The sequence below is a fragment of the Tiliqua scincoides genome, chromosome 3, assembly GCF_035046505.1.
Source record: "Tiliqua scincoides isolate rTilSci1 chromosome 3, rTilSci1.hap2, whole genome shotgun sequence".
Lineage (NCBI taxonomy): Eukaryota > Metazoa > Chordata > Lepidosauria > Squamata > Scincidae > Tiliqua > Tiliqua scincoides.
The window spans coordinates 129,685,787-129,704,437 of NC_089823.1; the positions used below are offsets into that span (position 1 = coordinate 129,685,787).

Below are 18,651 nucleotides of genomic sequence, written 5' to 3' on the forward strand. Positions count from 1 at the left end.
TTGTATGTGAAAATATTAAAACCAAACAATACTAAACTATCAGTTAGAGCCTGAGGAAGAAGGACAATCTAGGATGATACATCCCACTAGTTCAGAGAATAAAAGAGTAAACTCTGATGTCTGACCATATTGTGCATTTTTGAAAATACTTCTACAAATCATCTCTGTAAAGTGATCAGTAATGAACTTTCAATCCAATGTGGATTGTCTGTGCAAGTTCAAATTTGGATCACAGCCGATCCAGCAATGCATTTTCAATGTTGATAGAGTTAGAGGTAATTTCCATGTGGATTGTTTTAATGAGTGCTAAAGAAGAGGGGTAATAATCACATTTATTTAGATCACACAAATGTTTCATAGCACAATCTTAAATATTTTCATTCAGCAGTAAGTTCCATTGTATTCAGTGAGACTTAGGATGCAATCCAGAGCAGCTCTTGGGATGATGCCATTGCGATGGAGGAAAGGTAGGTTCACGCTGGCCATGTCAGGCTGGCATGGGGGTCTGGGAGGGCAGGGGGAGGGCAGAACGGAGGCATTATGGGAGAGGATGGGGTGGGCGGGTCTGTGGGCGGGCAGGGCAGGAGGTGGGGCCAGAATCCAGCACTTAGACCAGATCCTTACCACACTCCCAGGCAGAGTGGGAGGTTGTGCCACACTCCCAGGCACCCTGGGCTGCTTGGATGTGCGCCGCCTCCCTATATAAGAAAGTCTGCAATCTTCTATGATGAATCTACTGTTTTAAGTAGTCATGCTTTTTGGATGAGAATTCTAAAAAACGTTGTGAAACCATACACTTTCAAATAATTTCTGATTAAAGAATATATATTAGCCTAATCCTCCTAAAAATTTATAAGGCTGCAAACCTATGCATGCCTTCCTGGGAGTAAGCCCCACTGTATATAATGGGACTTCTGAGTAATCATGTATAGCTGTTGTTCCCAAACTGTGAACCGTGGCTCACTGGGGAGCCCCAGAATCCTTATGAAAAACCTGATGCCCTATACAGTGTATAGGATTCTAGCCCTATTGGGGAGCCACGGCCAATGGCTCAGTAGGTCAAGGGAGCCACCAGTCAAAATGTTTGGGAACCATTGATGTATAGGATTGTTCAGTAAATACACTCCTGTCTCTACTGAAGTGCATGTGTGTATGTGAAAGAAAGAGTGTGACCACACAATCCCATGAGACTCATACGGTTCTCTTATTATAAGGTTGTTCTTATTTTTGCTAGTTGATTATCTACATCCAGCAGTGGAGATCATAGTTCTGTAGTAAGTGTCCAGGCAATTCGATTTGGTCAGTAATAATAATATATATACAGTATTTATATACCGCCTTTCTTGGTCTTTATTCAAGACTTTATTCAAGGCGGTTTACACAGGCAGGCTTATTAAATCCACGCAGGGATTTTTACAAATTGAAAGAAGGTTCTCTCTTTCAAGAACCACCACATTCAAGATGTTACACTCCGATCTGGTTTAACATTCTGGCCTCCATCCTCCCACGCTCCGAGCAGAAGGAACAGCTCAGCTGCAGCTTGCCGGCTGCTTCAAGGTCGCACGGTGCCGGTGGCCTCGAACTGGCGACCTTGTGGATGTTAATCTTCAGGCAAATGGAGGCTCTACCCTCTAGACCAGACCTCCTGCCAGTGTATCATCCAGTACAGTGTATCATCAAGAAAAGATTCCCACTCAAATGTATGACATGACCCAGAGCCATTAAAACTAATGTCAGCCTTGGCATACATTTCAATGGGATATGCATCCCCTCTTCAAAGTAGCTCCATTCTAAACAAAGCAGGGCAAATGAACCTTTCACACTTTAACCCTCCCCTCCAGTGGAGTGTTCTGCGCCGTTGCCATGGCAGAGTCTCTTTCAGGGAAGGATAAAGGGAGTCAGTGCACATGCTCAGAGGTGCGGCTGTTCATGTTCCGTTGGCAGTCTGCAGCAGCCATTCAGAGAGACCTTCACAAAGGCAGGCACAAGATCAGGTACTTTTCTTTTAAAATTTGTTGATTTGTTGAGATGATTTTTTTTTTCATTGTGTAAAGTTGTAGAGAGGCCATACATTCATTTGCCATCAGTTGTCACTAGCCACTGAATTATGCTGCACAAAAAATGAGCCGCAAGGTAACTCATCTGAAACAGGTGATTTTATCTCGCCATATTTCCTTCCTTGAGGCTCAGTGTTCAAAGCTGACCTGTGACTGGAAAAGGAAAAAGCAAGAGACATCTGCCTTACAGGAGCAATGGGAAGGGCTTTCCTTCATCTAAAACAACAAAGACTTCCATGAAGCTGCAATCACTTATAGGCAAAGATCAGCACTAGAACCCCAGGGGACCCATTGCCTTTGCAGGCTTTCAGTGCAAGGGACAAAAATGTAATGCCTCCATGAGCTGCTGATCATTTTAAAAAACATGCACAGTTTTTCAGAGTCAAGATGTTACTTTTAAAATGGAAGCTATGTAAAATAAGTGAATATACTGGGCAATGTATTTTAAGACTGCAGAATGGGTATTCTTGTTCAGTGTTTTTGCAAATGTCTGTACAGTTGACATACAGCAGTGTGAAGCACACAAGGTACCTTCATGTAGCTGGTTCAGGAGCCAGATATCGAAGTCCTCCTTATGCAGGTGACTGTACTTAACTGGCTTTCTAAACCTTAAAAAGGGGAAATTCCAACATTGCCCTCCAAGCACATTTAATCAGCGTTCTTACATAACATCTTCACTTCATCATGCAGAATTATTGAACCCCTCAGAGCATTGTTTCATGGCTCATGCCTGAAAGAGACCCTATCACCACACGTTCTTTCTGCTTTATATTATTGCAACTGTGAATATCTGTGCCTAAAGAATATGCTTAAAATCTCTGAAAATGTGCAATTGTTAAACAATTAGCTGGTCCAAAAAATTACCTGATTTTGCATCTCCCTGGAACCATAACAATGTGCCTGCATACGGATGGCTTTCTGGATAGGCAGATCATAATTTATTGGAATCTTGAAATGTTATACTATCCAGAGTGGTGTGAACTGCCACAGACAGTTGTAGTTTGCTATGTTAATGTGTCAGTCAGAAACCAATTTTAATACATTAGAAGCAGATATTGGATATGCACATTTTCATGAGCTATCCCTCTACTGGCTGAAAAAGTTTGGATAATCCACAACAGACATTTTTGTCCTCAGTTCTACTTCTTTGTACAAAGAAACTGCTTTGTACAGTGCTCTGACACACTCTCAGTTGTGTGATGTATTGCTTCCACTTGAGAAATTTAAGAGCTCAAATCAAACCAGTAGTTCTTGGGCAATAATTTAGCCATCTCTAATAAATAAACTTTAAATGCCAAACCAAGTTCTTAACAGAAAGATGATAAAATAATTGTGCCTAGTTTTTTATCAGTTATTACTCTGTTTGCAGCTTCATGGATATGACTGGAGAAGATATCTAAGTTGTATCCGTTGATAGGGAATTTTTTATTGCTACTGATGCCTCTGTACCTTTCATAGAAGAGGTTTTAGTAATTAGTGCAGAAGCATAGGCGCTGAGCTTTGAGATGTCTTTGCATATTTGGCAACCTGGCAGGCACACCTGCGGCTGCGCACACGCTTTGCTAATATGTTGAGTGTCTAAAAGCCAGTGCTCTGGAAAACAGCAGAAGGTTATAAAAAGAGCTTTATCTTAAGAATGTTGTGGTTAGCTAGAGATAGCCAGTTCCCTGACCTTCAGTGTATTGCAAGGGATTGCAACATGTTAAAAGGATAAATAAAGCTGGCAAGAGGCGGGGCAAGGCACTCTCACTCTCATCTCAGAGACAGACTCATCTCAGATCTGTTCCAGCCTCAGCCTCTCTGCATCTCTCTGAAATATGTCTCCCGGCTCTCATTCATTTTACTGCACCGGTCTCATGTTCTCTTAGCTTTTCTTACTTCTTCAATGCTCTGCACTCCCTCAAGCCACTAAGCCATAACAGGCACGGTGGGCTTCCCAAGCAGTAGCAGAAACTGCAACATCTTTCAGTGCTCTGCACTCCCACCAAGCAACAAGGCCCCAAAAGCCTTGGTTGTTTCCCAAAGCAGCATCTTGCGCTGCTACATGAGGTGATTTTTGCTTACTTGTATTGACATGCCAAAACTATGTTTCTCTCATCTCCCATTCAAGTGATATGCTTCAAAATGTTACTGGCGTTCACACTATATCTCTCTTAATCCCTGTGTTCCCCACTGAAGGAGGAAGACTCAACTAGCGAGATGCTGAAAGCTTACCTAAGCAAAGTGGTCATTTTAGTGCCTGTAATTCTTGTAGTTGGGTTTATTTCTGCAAAGCCAACTACAGCTGAAGAAGAATCGGGAACAACAATCCCTGCTGAAAGTATGTACTATATTTTATCTAGTAACTTAGGTAAATCTGGATTATACCTACTTCTTGCAAAAAACACCTACTCCAAGTTCCTTCCTAGCTAGAAGTGAAGTTGGCATCAACTAGGAGCAGGGCCTTTTAGGTAGAAATATCTCACAGCCCAATCCTATGCTGGCCTTCACTGGCAGGACAAGCACCCACATTGCTACAAATGTGCTGTTAAGACACTTTGCAGCAGTGCAGAGGCCTGTCCTGCTGGAGGAAAGGGTTGTGCCAGCCTCCCAATGTCAATTGGAAGCCAGTGCCTACCAGAGCAGGTATGCACTCTGCTGGGCAGCTTTGGTGGTGGTGGTGGTGGTGGAATGGGGCGGGAGAGACATTATGGGGATAGGGGAGGGCAGGGAGGAAGACAGATCAGGTATGGGATGGAGCAGGGACAGCAGAGGAGACCTCTGCCATATTGTGTTAGCTCCTCCTGAGCCTGAAAACCCAATATGGGGCAACCCAGATTTGTGCCAGCTATACAGCTGGCATGGATCTGAGTAGCCCCTTAGAGGCTGCTGGAGCTTTACCCAGGGTAAGGGGATGAAGGTGCCCTTGTCTTGAGGAGACCTTCAGCAGCCACAACTCCTGTGCTGGATGCGGCAGAGGCTGCACTGGCCCCACTGCACCACAGTGTGAGAATTTGGTTAGGACTGGGCTGTTGGTTTTGGGAATGGTCTCTCCTAAGTCCTTGAGTCAGCTTAGGAAAGCAGGCTATGGGTATTTTATTCCAACAGGCCTTCAGAAGATCATTTAAATATGCTGTTCCTTCTTTTCCTGAACCTGGCAGTTTTCAAAATATATGATTTGCTTTTTAGGATGTTAATTTTAATTTGGATAGTTTGTAGATTTAACAATGCATTTATTGTTTTCATTAACCCTATTGGCCCATTAGTTATAATGGTAGGGTAGAAGGGGGGGAGATATATTAGATGTACAGCTACAAATATAATCTGTTAAATGACCCTGAGAACAATGCATCAGAGATTATCATAAAAATTCACACTTTATTAAAGTTTACCATTAGAGACAGGATTATCTTCTGTATGTTCCCCTTCTTTAGAATCATTTAGAGTGGGGTGGGAGGTGGTAGTTGGAACAGATTACAACAGGGGTGTCAAACGTAAGGCCCACTGGCTGGAAATGGGCTGCGGAAGCTCTTTATCCACCCCCATGATAATTGGGCTCTCCACGCACTGGGGTGCTGGGAGAGGCCTTATCATGCCTGCACCCCAGTGCACCACTTCTGCTGAGGTGTCACTGAAAGGGCAGCCAACGTGATATTGGGTTCTTCCAGCATTGCCTTTTTAGCAGTGTTGCTTCTGCCAAGGCACTAGGAGGAAGAGACAGAAGGAGTCCTCAGAAGGTGAGAAACGGTACAGGGGAAGAGGCAAACCAAGAGGGTCAAGAAAGGGAGAAAAGCAGAAAAGCAGTTCTGCCAAAAGGGTGTCCCTTGTGATAATTGGTTCTCCCATGTCCTGAAAATATGATCAAGATTTGCATATTTTCTCTTCTGTCATTTGCAGCTAATGAGTTCCTACATGAGAGCAAAGTGCTTATTTCTACTCAATGATGGCCCCTCCCTGCCCTTAGCAGGCATCATGAATGCTATTTGGCCCACTGTTTGAAATAAGTTTAACCTCTCTGGTCTAGCCTACATTTTATCCACAAGGATATCATGGAAGACTTTGTCAAATGGTCTTTTTTTCTGAAATCAAGGTGCACTGTGTGTAACAGACAATGTAACAATGATGGTCTAGAGCAGGGGTGCTCACACTTTTTTGGCTCAAGAGCTACTTTGAAACCCAGCAAGGCCCGGAGATCTACCGGGGGGAAGGAAGCGTCTGACAGACACCCCCTTTAATGTATGGAGCCCCTGCTGGAGTCTAGTCAGTTTTGTTGCTGCATGCCTGAAGAGCAGCTAAAGTGTCAGTTTCAGTGTCAGTTTAGTGTCAGCTAAATATGTCAGTTTCGTCTAGTCACTAGACGAAACTGACATATTAACAGTTTGGAGAGACAGGGCTCCGCGATCTACTCATTTTGCCTCGCGATCTACCGGTAGATCGCGATCCACCTATTGAGCACCCCTGGTCTAGAGTGACAGTGATGTAACAGTCTAGAGTGACCATCATTCTCATGATGTTGAAGACTAGTCACTCTATCAAAAAAGGAGATGAGATTTGTCTGTTACAGCTTTTTCTTGACAAACCTATCCTGGCTCCTAGAAATCATCCATTTTCTAAGTGCTCACTGACATTCCATTTAATCTGCTCCAGTATTTTTCCAGGTATTGACAACAAACTGACTGGTCTATAATATTCCCCTCCTTTTAATGATAGGGACAACATTTGCAATTCTCCTGTCTTCTGGCTCCTCACCTATTTTCCAGGAATTATCACAAATAGCACACCCCGCCCTGGTTAGGTTAAAAATGGTGCTTAGAAAACATAAATGATTGCCCCCCCCCAAAAAAAAAATCAGAAATACAAATGAAATGAATAGATTTCATTGTAGTATACAATGCAATTATTATCAAAGATTGCAGTTTGACCTGAACAGCTGAAGAATGTATTGTACTGTTTTTCACATTACCAGGGACTACTTCCTAAATTTCAGCCTGACAACACTGGGCAAATGTATTTAAATGAAATGTGTATTTAGTTTGTGTGAAGGGCCAGAAGATAAGGCCTAGAAGTGGCAAGACATTTGGAAAGCACTACACTATGCCTTTTGAAAGTACCAACATTGTGACTGTTCCTCAGACGTTCTTAGGCATTATAACATTTTCAGACTGGTCAATGAAGCCTGAGGTTGTCATCACAGATTCATGCTGTGATCATAGCTGTACATGATCTCCTTTTTAAGTTGTTTGTTTTACATTGCTATTTGATATTTCTGTGCCTGTTTTGGTTACTGTTTTGTTCACTGAAGACACATGTATTCTCATTCATCTTTCATACTAGCTTGTCTGTGTCTTTATTAAATCCCCTCCAGGTCGCCCATGTGTTGACTGCCATGCGTTTGAATTCATGCAGAGGGCCTTGCAAGATTTAAAGAAGACTGCATACAATTTAGATACACGGGTAAAGCTTCTTTCTTAAAATGGGCACAGCGTTATGGGGGAGGAAAGCAGTGGTTGAACCCAAGAAAGGAGATCAGGGAGAGGCCATTTTGGGTCTCTGTTAATAATTTGAGGGGGTTGGATCTCATGCATGGTATTGGATCCATTGCCACTTTGCCTTTGCTTATGCTTGTTTATTTGGAATTAAAGGAAATACTGTATTACGAAGGTGCCTTAAGTTTCCAGTGCTCTCTTAACCAAAGAAAACTAAACCCAGTAGTACAGCCCTATTCAGGAAAATAAGGGGTCTGCAGCAATATCAATGATACCCAATGATACCTCTTTTACTGAAAGAGGCTGGGGTGAACTCCCTCCATTTATGTAAGGAATTTCGCTCATTTCTGTTTCCAGCTATCTGACTTTCTACTGAAAGTGATGTTGTACTCTTTCCATTTTGAGCAGCATTAATTCTGACACTGCGACATTGTCAACATTTGATAGAATTGTGCCTTTTGCATATCGAAGCAAAGCTACAAACGCTGACAGATATTATTAACACCATTGCTTAACATCTTGTTTATTACAGCATTCACTTCAGTCACATTGCCTATTTGTAAAGTGTGGGTCCTGCATGCAGACGTGCTGGGCACCCAAAGTGGGAGCAGGGAGGACATAGTAAGAGTTGGTTCCTAATGACTGGGAAGGGCCCAGGAAAATTTTGCTTTAAAAGCACACATACCCTACCTTGCCCCATTTCCTCACTAGCTGGAACACAAGCTCATAGATGAGCAGAGCCTTCATGCTGCTTTCAAATAGTGGCAGCAAAGATCAGTGCATAAACAGCCTGGGACTTATGGAAGGAGGTGGAGAGTAGGACTGGCTGACATGCTTCCTCCTCGCCCAGTTCCTTCCCCCACCCTCAGCAGCACAAACCTCTGTGGTTGTTTTGGGAGACGGGAAACAAGTTCCTTCCCACCTTTAGCTCCAAATCACTTTTTTTTTCTTAAGCCTAATAATGCAAAATGTGTAATTTGTAACCAAAAACAACAACAACACAAGGATTGTGAGGTGATGAGATGATGCATTCCCTTTATTAACATTGCTTTTTTTCTCTTTTCACACAGACAGAGACACTGCTTTTTAAAGTGGAGAAGAGGACACTGTGTGACTGTTTAACTGCAAATGCACTGAACTGAATACAACTAGAGAGCCATCTAGGAGTTTCTGGTTCTTCATAAAATGCTGCGGTTAAGGCAGACAGATTTAGGAAATAGAATACTACAAGCATGTAAACTCCAGGGCACTCATGAAACTAGGTGAGGGATTTTGGTATACAATTACTTTTTGTCTGCCTTTGGGTTCCTCCTTTAATTTTATGTTTTCATCCATGTTGATGTCATCTTGAGTGTCAAGATATTTTTCAAAGGCAAGGCAAAAGCCAGAAGGGGTGCACTTATGATTTATTGCAAATATATTAAACTCTTATTTGGGGAGGGTCTGATTTTTTTGAACTTTGCCACTGAAAAGAAACTTAGGTTGAAAATATATCAGAATTCTTGAGATTATTTTCCTTAAATGGTTTTTTCCTTCCAATGTTTTCAAAAATAATTGTGCAATGATGTACAGTTGAGATAAAGTACAGTGAAAAGAGTTAAAATAAGTAAACAAACCAATGATTTTCTGGTTCAATACATTCTACCACATTTTTGCGGGTATCCTGAGGGTGGTGTCCAAATTTAGATTCATAGTAGAGCAGAAGAGGAGAGTGTGCAAACTCAAAATGCATTATGACCTATTTAATTTTTTTTTAAATTATTGATAATTGAGGAGACTATTTTACTGCAAAAAACAAACAACTCCCACAGCTCCAGTAGTCAACATTGTGTTGGGAATTCTTTAGAACTCATTTGTTAGCTGCTGCAGCTGTTCATGCCATCAACAAAAAATAATACAAGTTCTCTTTGGCTAGAAAGAAGTTGAGAACCCTCAGCGTTGTTCTTCAGTTTACTAGTGGGCATTCAGAAATTGAGCAACATACAGTCTTTGGGATACTAGTTAAGGTGGACCTCCAAAACGCTTTCCCTTCCTCACATTCTTACCACAGAATTATTGGAGACCCTTTCTGGTCATACTGTTGCTAATTTTTTGGGTGCCTTGCCTCCAAAAGTATATGATATAATCTATTATGCATGACATAAGATAAACCATTTTATAGGCTCTCTATCTCTCATAGATTTGCACAAATGGACTTAGAGTTTGGTTGATCAGATATCCTTCCATTGGTTGTGCACAGTTAATTTTTCACAATCTGCTTCACAGTTTTGAAATAAACCAGCCTTTCAGTACCGGAGAAATTGATTCTTTTTATAATGTATTAGACCACCTTAGATTGTTGTGCACCAATTCATAGGGTTCGTAATAATCTCATTCATGATATTTTTATAACACTTTAATATTTTTGCAATAAGGCTTATCTGCACCACTTTTGACATTTACCTTCTATTTGTTGGACTCTTTTGTGTTGTTCTCATGTTGTTTTCAATTGAGCCAATGTAGAGGAATGTCCATGTTCATTTTAAAAGGCAAAACAAACTTAGAGCTACAGTGGTTGCAAAGGAAAACTTGAAAATGAATGAGACCTGATCTAATGAATGAGACCTGAATGCTCAGTAATCAGAAGTGCTATTTGATTTCTGCTTCCATTTTTATGTACTCTTCCAAAACACTGTTTCACCAAAATGTGACCTACGTGTAATGGAAGAAATGATCTCCATTCACCTGCTATCTTCACTATAGCATTACTGCCTCTGCATTCTGCAGAAACAGTACAGTATTTATTGGGAGGGTACCAGTGACAAGTTTCAGTCTTATTTTTTAATTAAAAAGTAAGATTCTTTCTGTTAGTTCCTGTTATCTGAGCAGGAGGGTGGCTGCTTCCATGTGCCTCTCCAGTAATAGTTGGAATGGGAAAATCCCATATGAGACTGAATGATATGGTTATTGCCCACATTGGTTTTGCTAGCTTCCAAAAAAAGCCAGCAGGTGTAATGCAATATATCCCTTCCCATGGTTTCCTCATTCCAAATGCTATTTCAAGGAGAAACCACACCATTTAATTAACATAATTGGCTCTTAGCTGCATTCAGATTTTGTGGACTTTTGTTAGGCCTGAACCTTTTCCTCTTAACTGTTGCCAGCTAAATTAATTTTAGGTAAATTGTTTTTTTTTTATTTCTAAACTATAGATATCTATATAAAACAGTCAAAAACTTCCTTCTCTTTGTTACAGTAAAACTCTGGGTGTGCATATCCTGGCCACACCGAAATGTTCAGTGTGACTGGGAAACAATGTAAGTGACTTGTCTGGTACAGATTCTCTTCACAAATAAGCTGCAGAGAGCCTTCCTTCATCCTGTCTCAGGTGTGCTTAACTTCCAAGCAGAGGTGGACAGTCATGCTCATCTCAAGCGTGGAAAGAGGGTCGCTTCCCTCTCATGCACTTGCTGCTGGGTTTGGCTGCTACTACAAGGACCTGTGAGGAACATCTGGATTACTAACTGCTTCTTGGGGACTGCAGTGGAAGAAGCTCACCTTAGGTGGGAGGAGGAGATGTGTAAGAGACTCTGTTCTCCATGTGTGGCTCAGAAGGGCTAGCCTTGACTTGACAAATTGTCTGTCTGTCAGTGTGTGTGCCTATCTGTCCGCCTTTATCTCTGCCTCTCACTCTCACACAAACACAACCAACCACTAACAGCCCAATCCTATCCAACTTTCCAACGCTGATGCAGCCATGCCAATGGGACACACACTGCGTTCTTTAGTGAGGAGACAGTCACAGAGGCTTCCTCAAGGTAATGGAATGTTTTTTTCCTTACCTCACGGCTGCGTTGGCTCTGGAAAGTTGATTAGGAGTGGGCTATAAGTAACTTCCCACTACACCATCCTTTGGCTACCTAACATGCGCTGCCATACTCTCAGAAGAGACAGGAAGGCAGAACAGATGCAAGTGACCCTGGCATAAACATCTTTCTGTTGTTTATTCCCTGACTGTCTGCAGTACTTGCCAAGAGTAGGAAGAAAACAAATACTAGATATGGCACTAATTGATATGCTCAATTCGCAATGCGTAAATTAGGCTGTCTGGATTTAGGGAGCTGGGATTGGTAAACGTGTCCTCTATACCCAGAGAAGTCTTTGGGGCCTGAGTACCCACCTTCCTTTGTAGCTGACTAGGCTAAACTTCAGCCTCAGTGCATCAGGTTCTCAGTTCAAGTTATCAGACAGCAAAACCAGAGAAATGAACTTGGGTATGCACTACCTTCATATAGGAGAAGGCAGCACCAGCTGCTACCACCTTTTAAAACAAACATTTGTCTGTTACAGTTGTGTGTATGTGTCTTGTTTGCTTAATTTAATTTTGTTATTGGTTAGGCTATCTATAGGTTCCCAAGAGAAAAGCAAAGAACAACTGTTTGATCTCTTCCACACTATTCACATTTTTTCATGGTACCAGTTATAAATTACAGTTGATTGCACTAGTTTAGAATGTAATGTTGTCATTTCACAAGAGTTAACTAATGTGTTTTTGTAATTAACATAAGCCTCTTTGTTACAGTCCTAATAAATTAATGCTTTAAACATAGCTGTCTCAGTGGTCACAGGATACATTTGAGGTCTCATAACATTCTACTGTTTATCTTTGCTTTTCAAACTGTCAGACACAAGCACTTTAGGTTCATTCCTGATCTTCCACACGTGTTAGTTTTGTTGTGTTTTTACTAATTAGTTCCATCTTGATCTCAGAAGGTGAGTTAACTCCCTCTCTCCTAGAGCTGTGGACACAATACAATGTTTTAACAAAAAAGGAAACAGGCACCCTGTTTCTTCTAGTTTAACCCATAGAGGGGTGTTTGTGTGGGTGACTAATGCTCATTTGTGGTGGTGAAACAGGCATGATCCAGGGGGTCTGGGACACTCCTACCAATTTCATTTCACAGAGTACATATGCAGGTGGGACAAGAGATAAAATAGTGGTTGCAGCAGCATGGAATTCCTGTCCTCTGTGAACTTTAGTATTTGGCCATTTCTTGGGGCGTGGATGTTTTCCATGATCCATCTCTTTCAGACACCATGAGAGCATGAGAATCCAGTTGTTTCTTGGTACCACCAGCTTCAATCCTGTCCCTGCACAGAGTGATTCTACAGATGGCAACAGAGGCTGGTGGAAATATCCAGATCACCAGTAAACTCCGCATGTGCCCAACCAGGAACTCTGCATGTGTCCAACCAATTATACAGAAGATTCCTGCCAGTGAGGATGTGTTACCAGACTTACTTTTGAAATCTGTGTAATGTGCACACAAGGGAAATCTTGCATATGCAGGGACAAAGTGCAGTGGCCAATGGCAAAGCTCAGTAGCATGGAGGAGGAGGGAGGGGAGGTTAAAAAGGCAACAATAGATAGCCTTTAGTGTGGTGATAATAATACAATAAGGGGAAAGGGAATTAAAAATAAAATTCATGGATTCATTACCTTGCTCAGGTCAGGTCAGGGCACTTCTTTGTGTTGACAACAACCTTGCTTACTGCAGATCAGGAAGCTCCTAGAATGTAACTTGTTTACAGGTTATAATCTGTGTACCAGCAAGGTACTGGATGGCCATGAAATTTTCCAACAGCAAGCAAGCAAGCCAAGTCTTCTCCTAAGCCAGCTGGCTAGAGTGAGGCAGGATGATTGCTCTGACAAACCATACTTTGGCCTCTTGAAAGCCTGTGGGACCTTAAACCTCCTGCCATCAGCCTCGCCCGGATAGTGCTCTCCTGGCATGCACCCAGCATCATGTACAGGTGCAGACCAACATGTCACACATCAATTAACAGAAAACATGTCAGGCAACAGATGCTCATACCAGGATTTATGCAGAACAGTCAGACCTCAGGCTGCAGAACGGAGGGTTACCCTTTGTACTTATGAAAATTATACGTGCTTCTTAGTATTATTTTGTTAAGCTGCCTTTAACACTCTCCTTCAGGGGGAGGAAAAGCAGGATACAAATATTAAAAAAAATAAATAACACAGGAGATCAAATGTACCAAGTTTAAGTGCTGTGAATCCACAGTATGCCTCCAACAGAAGCTCTGCTGTTGAACAGATGTCTGGCTTCTAGGATATAAGTGAGTAATAACTATGCATTTTTTGCATAGTCACTGGAGTGTGATTTGAGCTGTCATGAATTGCATTAATATGTAATATTTACCATCATTTATAGTAATATTTACCTAAAATACTAGATACCACATAAGAGTACAATGTAAGTCACAGCCTGTTACGTCAGCAACATGAGACTCAAGCAATTGAAAAGGGGGAAGTTTTTTTAAAAAAGAAAAAGCTCAGAAAAGCACAAAGAAATATATACATTCTGAATGCTTTTAAAAGGTAGCAAGGGCAGTGCTAACCGCAGGAGAAAATATCATTAGTTGGGGGTCATGACAGAAAAGTACAAGATAGATCAGATAACAGGATATAATAATAAGTAAATTAGACTGCAATCCTATGCACACTTACCTGGGAGTAAGTTCCATTGATATAAATGGGACTTCTGAATAGATATGCAGAATATCGTCGGACCAGTTTGCTCAATTAGGCAGCTAAATATTTCCTACGGATCGTTTCATGAAGTGTACACTGTAAGATCATGTAGGAAAGAGATTCTATTTTACCCGACTTGCATCTGCAATATCTTTCATTATATGAGGTCTTGCTAAATCTCCCGAACTGCACTGCCGAAAGAAACACATTGCACTTGGCCAGGGTAAATGCCCTGCATTCATAGGGGCACTTCAGCAAAGTGAAGTACAAATGGCCTTCTCTTGTAGATATTTTAAGGCTCAGTGGGGAGCAAACTTTGCTCGCAGTACTATATAAATTCTGTGAATAAATATCAAGAAGTCTCTTCTTGATTAATTGGAATGCTGCCATACTGGGCAGCGATCCCAACACCTCCAGACTGATGCCAATTGTTCTAATTTTATGAAGAACTACATCAGAATTCACTGGCGCTAGTGAGTCTTCTAGAAGTCTTACCTAAGTTAGCACCTAATCTAACCTAAGGGAGGGAATCTAAGGTCCAGCGAGTTGGGGCACAGGAGCTAGGTGAGGGCAATAAAAATAAATACGTAGGTGTGTACATAGGTCTACTCTGAGCAGGAGCAGAGTCCTACTCGTGAGTAAGAGCCCAAGGGTCAGGCACTTGGAAAAATAAATAAAACAGAGGAGGATAAAGTGGAAAGCAAGCTTTTCTACTTTGTTTTAAATTAACCCTATACTTAACCCAAGTTAGACTTATTCTAAGTTAGAACATAATCTAAACAGTTCAGTAAATTGGGACACAGGATCTAGGTGAGAGCAATAAATAAATAAATAAACAAATAAATTCAAATAAAAACTAGCTTGAGGTTAAACAGTCCAGCCTAAGAGAACTGAAATAGGAGGGTAAGAACCTAGGAAGGCCCAGTTCCCAACCAGACAGGGCAATTTAGCATAGTCATTGACCTTTAGGAGGTGATGAGCCCTGTTAGGCTAATCCAAGCAACACATTCAGGGGCCTGCAGAGTGGATTAAGCCCATCAACAGCCTTTTGTCTTCCTGAGCTTTTGTAATCTCACCTGGGAAGACCAGCCCCCCTTTCAATCAACAAGGAGGGAGGGAGGAGGAGCTAGCTAGGGGTATAAAGCTAGTGCCTGCCACCGTGTGAGCCTCTCTACAGAAGGGCGCGTGGCCTCTGGGACACCCAGCGCCTCTGGGAACGAAGTGCCAGGTAAGGCACTGCAAGTTTAGCATCTGGGCGAGTTCAGCAGCAGGGCGAGGAAGCCAGGGCCCCAGACACTGCCCTTCTCTTCCCTTGAGAAGAGGGCAGCAAACCAGTGTAGGGGTTTGTAAGTACCCGTAAATAAAAACAATAAAAAAAGCTATGCAGTCAGACAGCCAGCAGCAGGGTGGGGGCTATTCAGTGTTTTGCATCAAGTGTAACATGTATGACTATATGCCTCTGGGGCATATCATGGGTGTGTCCTCAGTGCAAGGAGCTCCAGGGTCTCAGGGAATGCGTCTGCTCCCTTGAAGCCTTGGTGGCCGACCTGGAGAAGCAGAGGCAGGCAGAGAAGGACCATGGGGAGACTTCCGGGGACGATCAGGCTTCGTCCCAACCTCAGGTGTGCAGCTCCTCAGCTGCCTGGGTGGGAAGTCTCGGGGCTGGAGGACATCATCCTGGAGAGGAGGGAAAAAATCTCCTAGGGGGGACCCCTTCTCTAGGGGACGGGCCTGTATCTGAACACACTCAGGATACTCCTCGGCGGGAGGCGGGTCAGGGGCTTCTTGTAGTGGGGGATTCGATTATTAGAAACATAGAGAGGGGGGTTTGCGACGGATATGAGGACCGCATGGCGGCTTGCCTGCCTGGTGCGAAGGTTGCGGACATCACTTCTCGTCTAGATAGGCTGGTAGACAGCGCTGGGGAGGAGGTAGCGGTTGTGGTGCATGTCGGCACCAACAATGTGGGCAAATGTAGCCGGGAGGTCCTGGAGGCCAAATTTAGGCTATTAGGTAGGAAGCTGAAAGCCAGGACCTCAAAGGTTGCATTCTCTGAAGTGTTACCTGTTCCACGTGCAGGGCCAGCTAGGCAGGTGGAGATCAGGGGTCTCAATGCGTGGATGAGAGTGTGGTGTAGGGAGGAGGGGTTTAGATTCATTAGGCACTGGGGAATGTTTTGGGACAAGCGGGGCCTGTACAAGTGGGACGGGCTTCACTTGAACCAAAATGAAACCAGACTGCTGGCGCATAACATTAAAAAGGTGGCAGAGCAGCTTTTAAACTGATCCCTGGGGGAAGACCGACAGGAGCCGAGGGGCACCCGGTTTGCGACTCCTCATCCCTATGGGACGAGGATGGGGAGGTTAGAGAACAACAAGACAAAGACAGAGTAGGAGAAGAAATTGGGAGTGGTAGCGTGATGGGATGTGATAGACAGTTTGGCACAATGAGAGGATGCGGAGACAAAGGAGCGAATAAGCAGCCCATCCTGGGGCATTCCATATACAAATGCTTTTATGCAAATGCCCGAAGTCTACAAGCAAAGGTGGGAGAACTGGAATGTCTGGTGACAAGGGAAAACATTGACATAGTGGGCATAACGGAAACCTGGTGGAATGAGGAGAATCAGTGGGATACCACAATCCTGGGCTATAAACTCTACAGGAGGGACAGGGAGGGGCCTGTTGGAGGTGGGGTGGCTATTTATGTTTAGGAAGGGATAGAATTAAGCAATGTAGAGATTGAAGGTGGGTAGAATCTCTGTGGGTTAAATTACCAGGCTTGAGGAGTGATGTAATACTGGGGGCGTACTAACCTCCTCCAGACCAGAAATCAGAAGGGGACCTTGAAATGAGGAAACAAATCAGGGAGGTGATAAGGAGGGAGAGGATTGTAATCATGGGGGACTTTAATTATCCTCATATTGACTGGATCAATTCGTGTTCTGGTCACGAAAAGGAGACCAGATTCCTTGACATGCTAAATGACTGTGCCTTAGAGCTGCTAGTCATGGAGCCCACCAGAGGACAGGTGACTCTGGATTTAATATTGTGTGGTACTCAGGACCTGGTTAGAGATGTCAATGTTACGGAGCCATTGGGGAACAGTGATCATGCTGTGATCTGTTTTGACATGCACATCCAGGGAAGAATACTGGGCAAATCTCTCACAAAAACTCTTGACTTCCGACGGGCGGACTTCCCTCAAATGAGGAGGCTGGTTAGAAGGAGGTTGAAAGGTAAGGTAAAAAATAAAAAGGTAAAAGTAGAAAGTAAGGTAAAAAGTAAAAGGTAAAAAGTAAAAAGGTAAAAAAAAATCTCTCCAGAGTGCATGGAGGCTGCTTAAAACAACAGTAATAGAGGCCCAGCAGAGGTGTATACCGCAAAGAAAGAAGGGTTCCACTAAATCCAGCCAAGTTAGAGAGGCTGTAAAGGGCAAAGAAGCTTCCTTCCGTAAATGGAAGTCTTGCCCTAATGAGGAGAATAAAAAGGAACATACTGTGGCAAAAGAAATGTAAGAAGGTAATACAGGAGGCCAAGCGAGACTATGAGGAACGCACAGCCAGCAACATTAAGGGGAATAATAAAAGCTTCTTCAAATATGTTAGAAGCAGGAAACCCGCCAGAGAAGCAGTTGGCCCTCTGGATGGTGAGGAAGGCAAAGGGGAGATAAAAGGAGACTTAGAGATGGCAGAGAAATTAAATGAGTTCTTTGCATCTGTCTTCACGGCAGAAGACCTCGGGCAGATAATGCTGCCCAAACGGCCCCTCCTGACCAAGGAATTAAGTCACATAGAGGTTAAAAGAGAAGATGTTTCAGACCTCATTGATAAATTAAAGATCAATAAGTCACCGGGCCCTGATGGCATCCATCCAAGGGTTATTAAGGAATTGAAGAATGAAGCTGCTGATCTCTTGACTAAAATATGCAACTTGTCCCTCAAAACAGCCACAGTGCCAGAAGATTGGAGGATAGCAAATATCACACCAATCTTTAAAAAGGGAAAGAGGGGGGACCCGGGAAACTATAGGCCGGTCAGCCTAACACCCATACCGGGTAAGATGGTGGAATGCCTCATCAAAGATAGAATCTCAAAACACATAGACGAACAGGCCTTGCTGAGGGAGAGTCAGCATGGCTTCTGTAAGGGTAAGTCTTGCCTCACGAACCTTATAGAATTCTTTGAAAAGGTCAACAGGCATGTGGATGCAGGAGAACCCATAGACATTATATATCTGGACTTTCAGAAGGCGTTCGACACAGTTCCTCACCAAAGGCTACTAAAAAAACTCCACAGTCAGGGAATTAGAGGACAGGTCCTCTCCTGGATTGAGAACTGGTTGAAGACCAGGAAACAGAGAGTGGGTGTCAATGGGCAATTTTCACAATGGAGAGAAGTGAAAAGCAGTGTGCCCCAAGGATCTGTCCTGGGACTGGTGCTTTTCAACCTCTTCATAAATGACCTGGAGACAGGGGTGAGCAGTGAGGTGGCTATGTTTGCACATGACACCAAACTTTTCTGAGTGGTGAAGACCAGAAGTGATTGTGAGGAGCTCCAGAAGGATCTCTCCAGACTGGCAGAATGGGCAGCAAA

General features: G+C 43.0%; 1 protein-coding gene across 1 annotated transcript; it reads left to right on the top strand.

Moving 5' to 3' along the window:
• Positions 1-1,873: 1,873 nt before the first annotated feature.
• NICOL1 (NELL2 interacting cell ontogeny regulator 1) lies at positions 1,874-12,110 on the top strand. The gene is made up of 4 exons (XM_066622337.1): positions 1,874-1,994; positions 4,236-4,377; positions 7,402-7,490; positions 8,593-12,110. The coding sequence occupies exons 1-4, from the start codon at positions 1,908-1,910 to the stop codon at positions 8,662-8,664; spliced, it is 390 nt and encodes a 129-aa protein (XP_066478434.1). The 5' UTR covers positions 1,874-1,907; the 3' UTR covers positions 8,665-12,110.
• Positions 12,111-18,651: the final 6,541 nt, after the last annotated feature.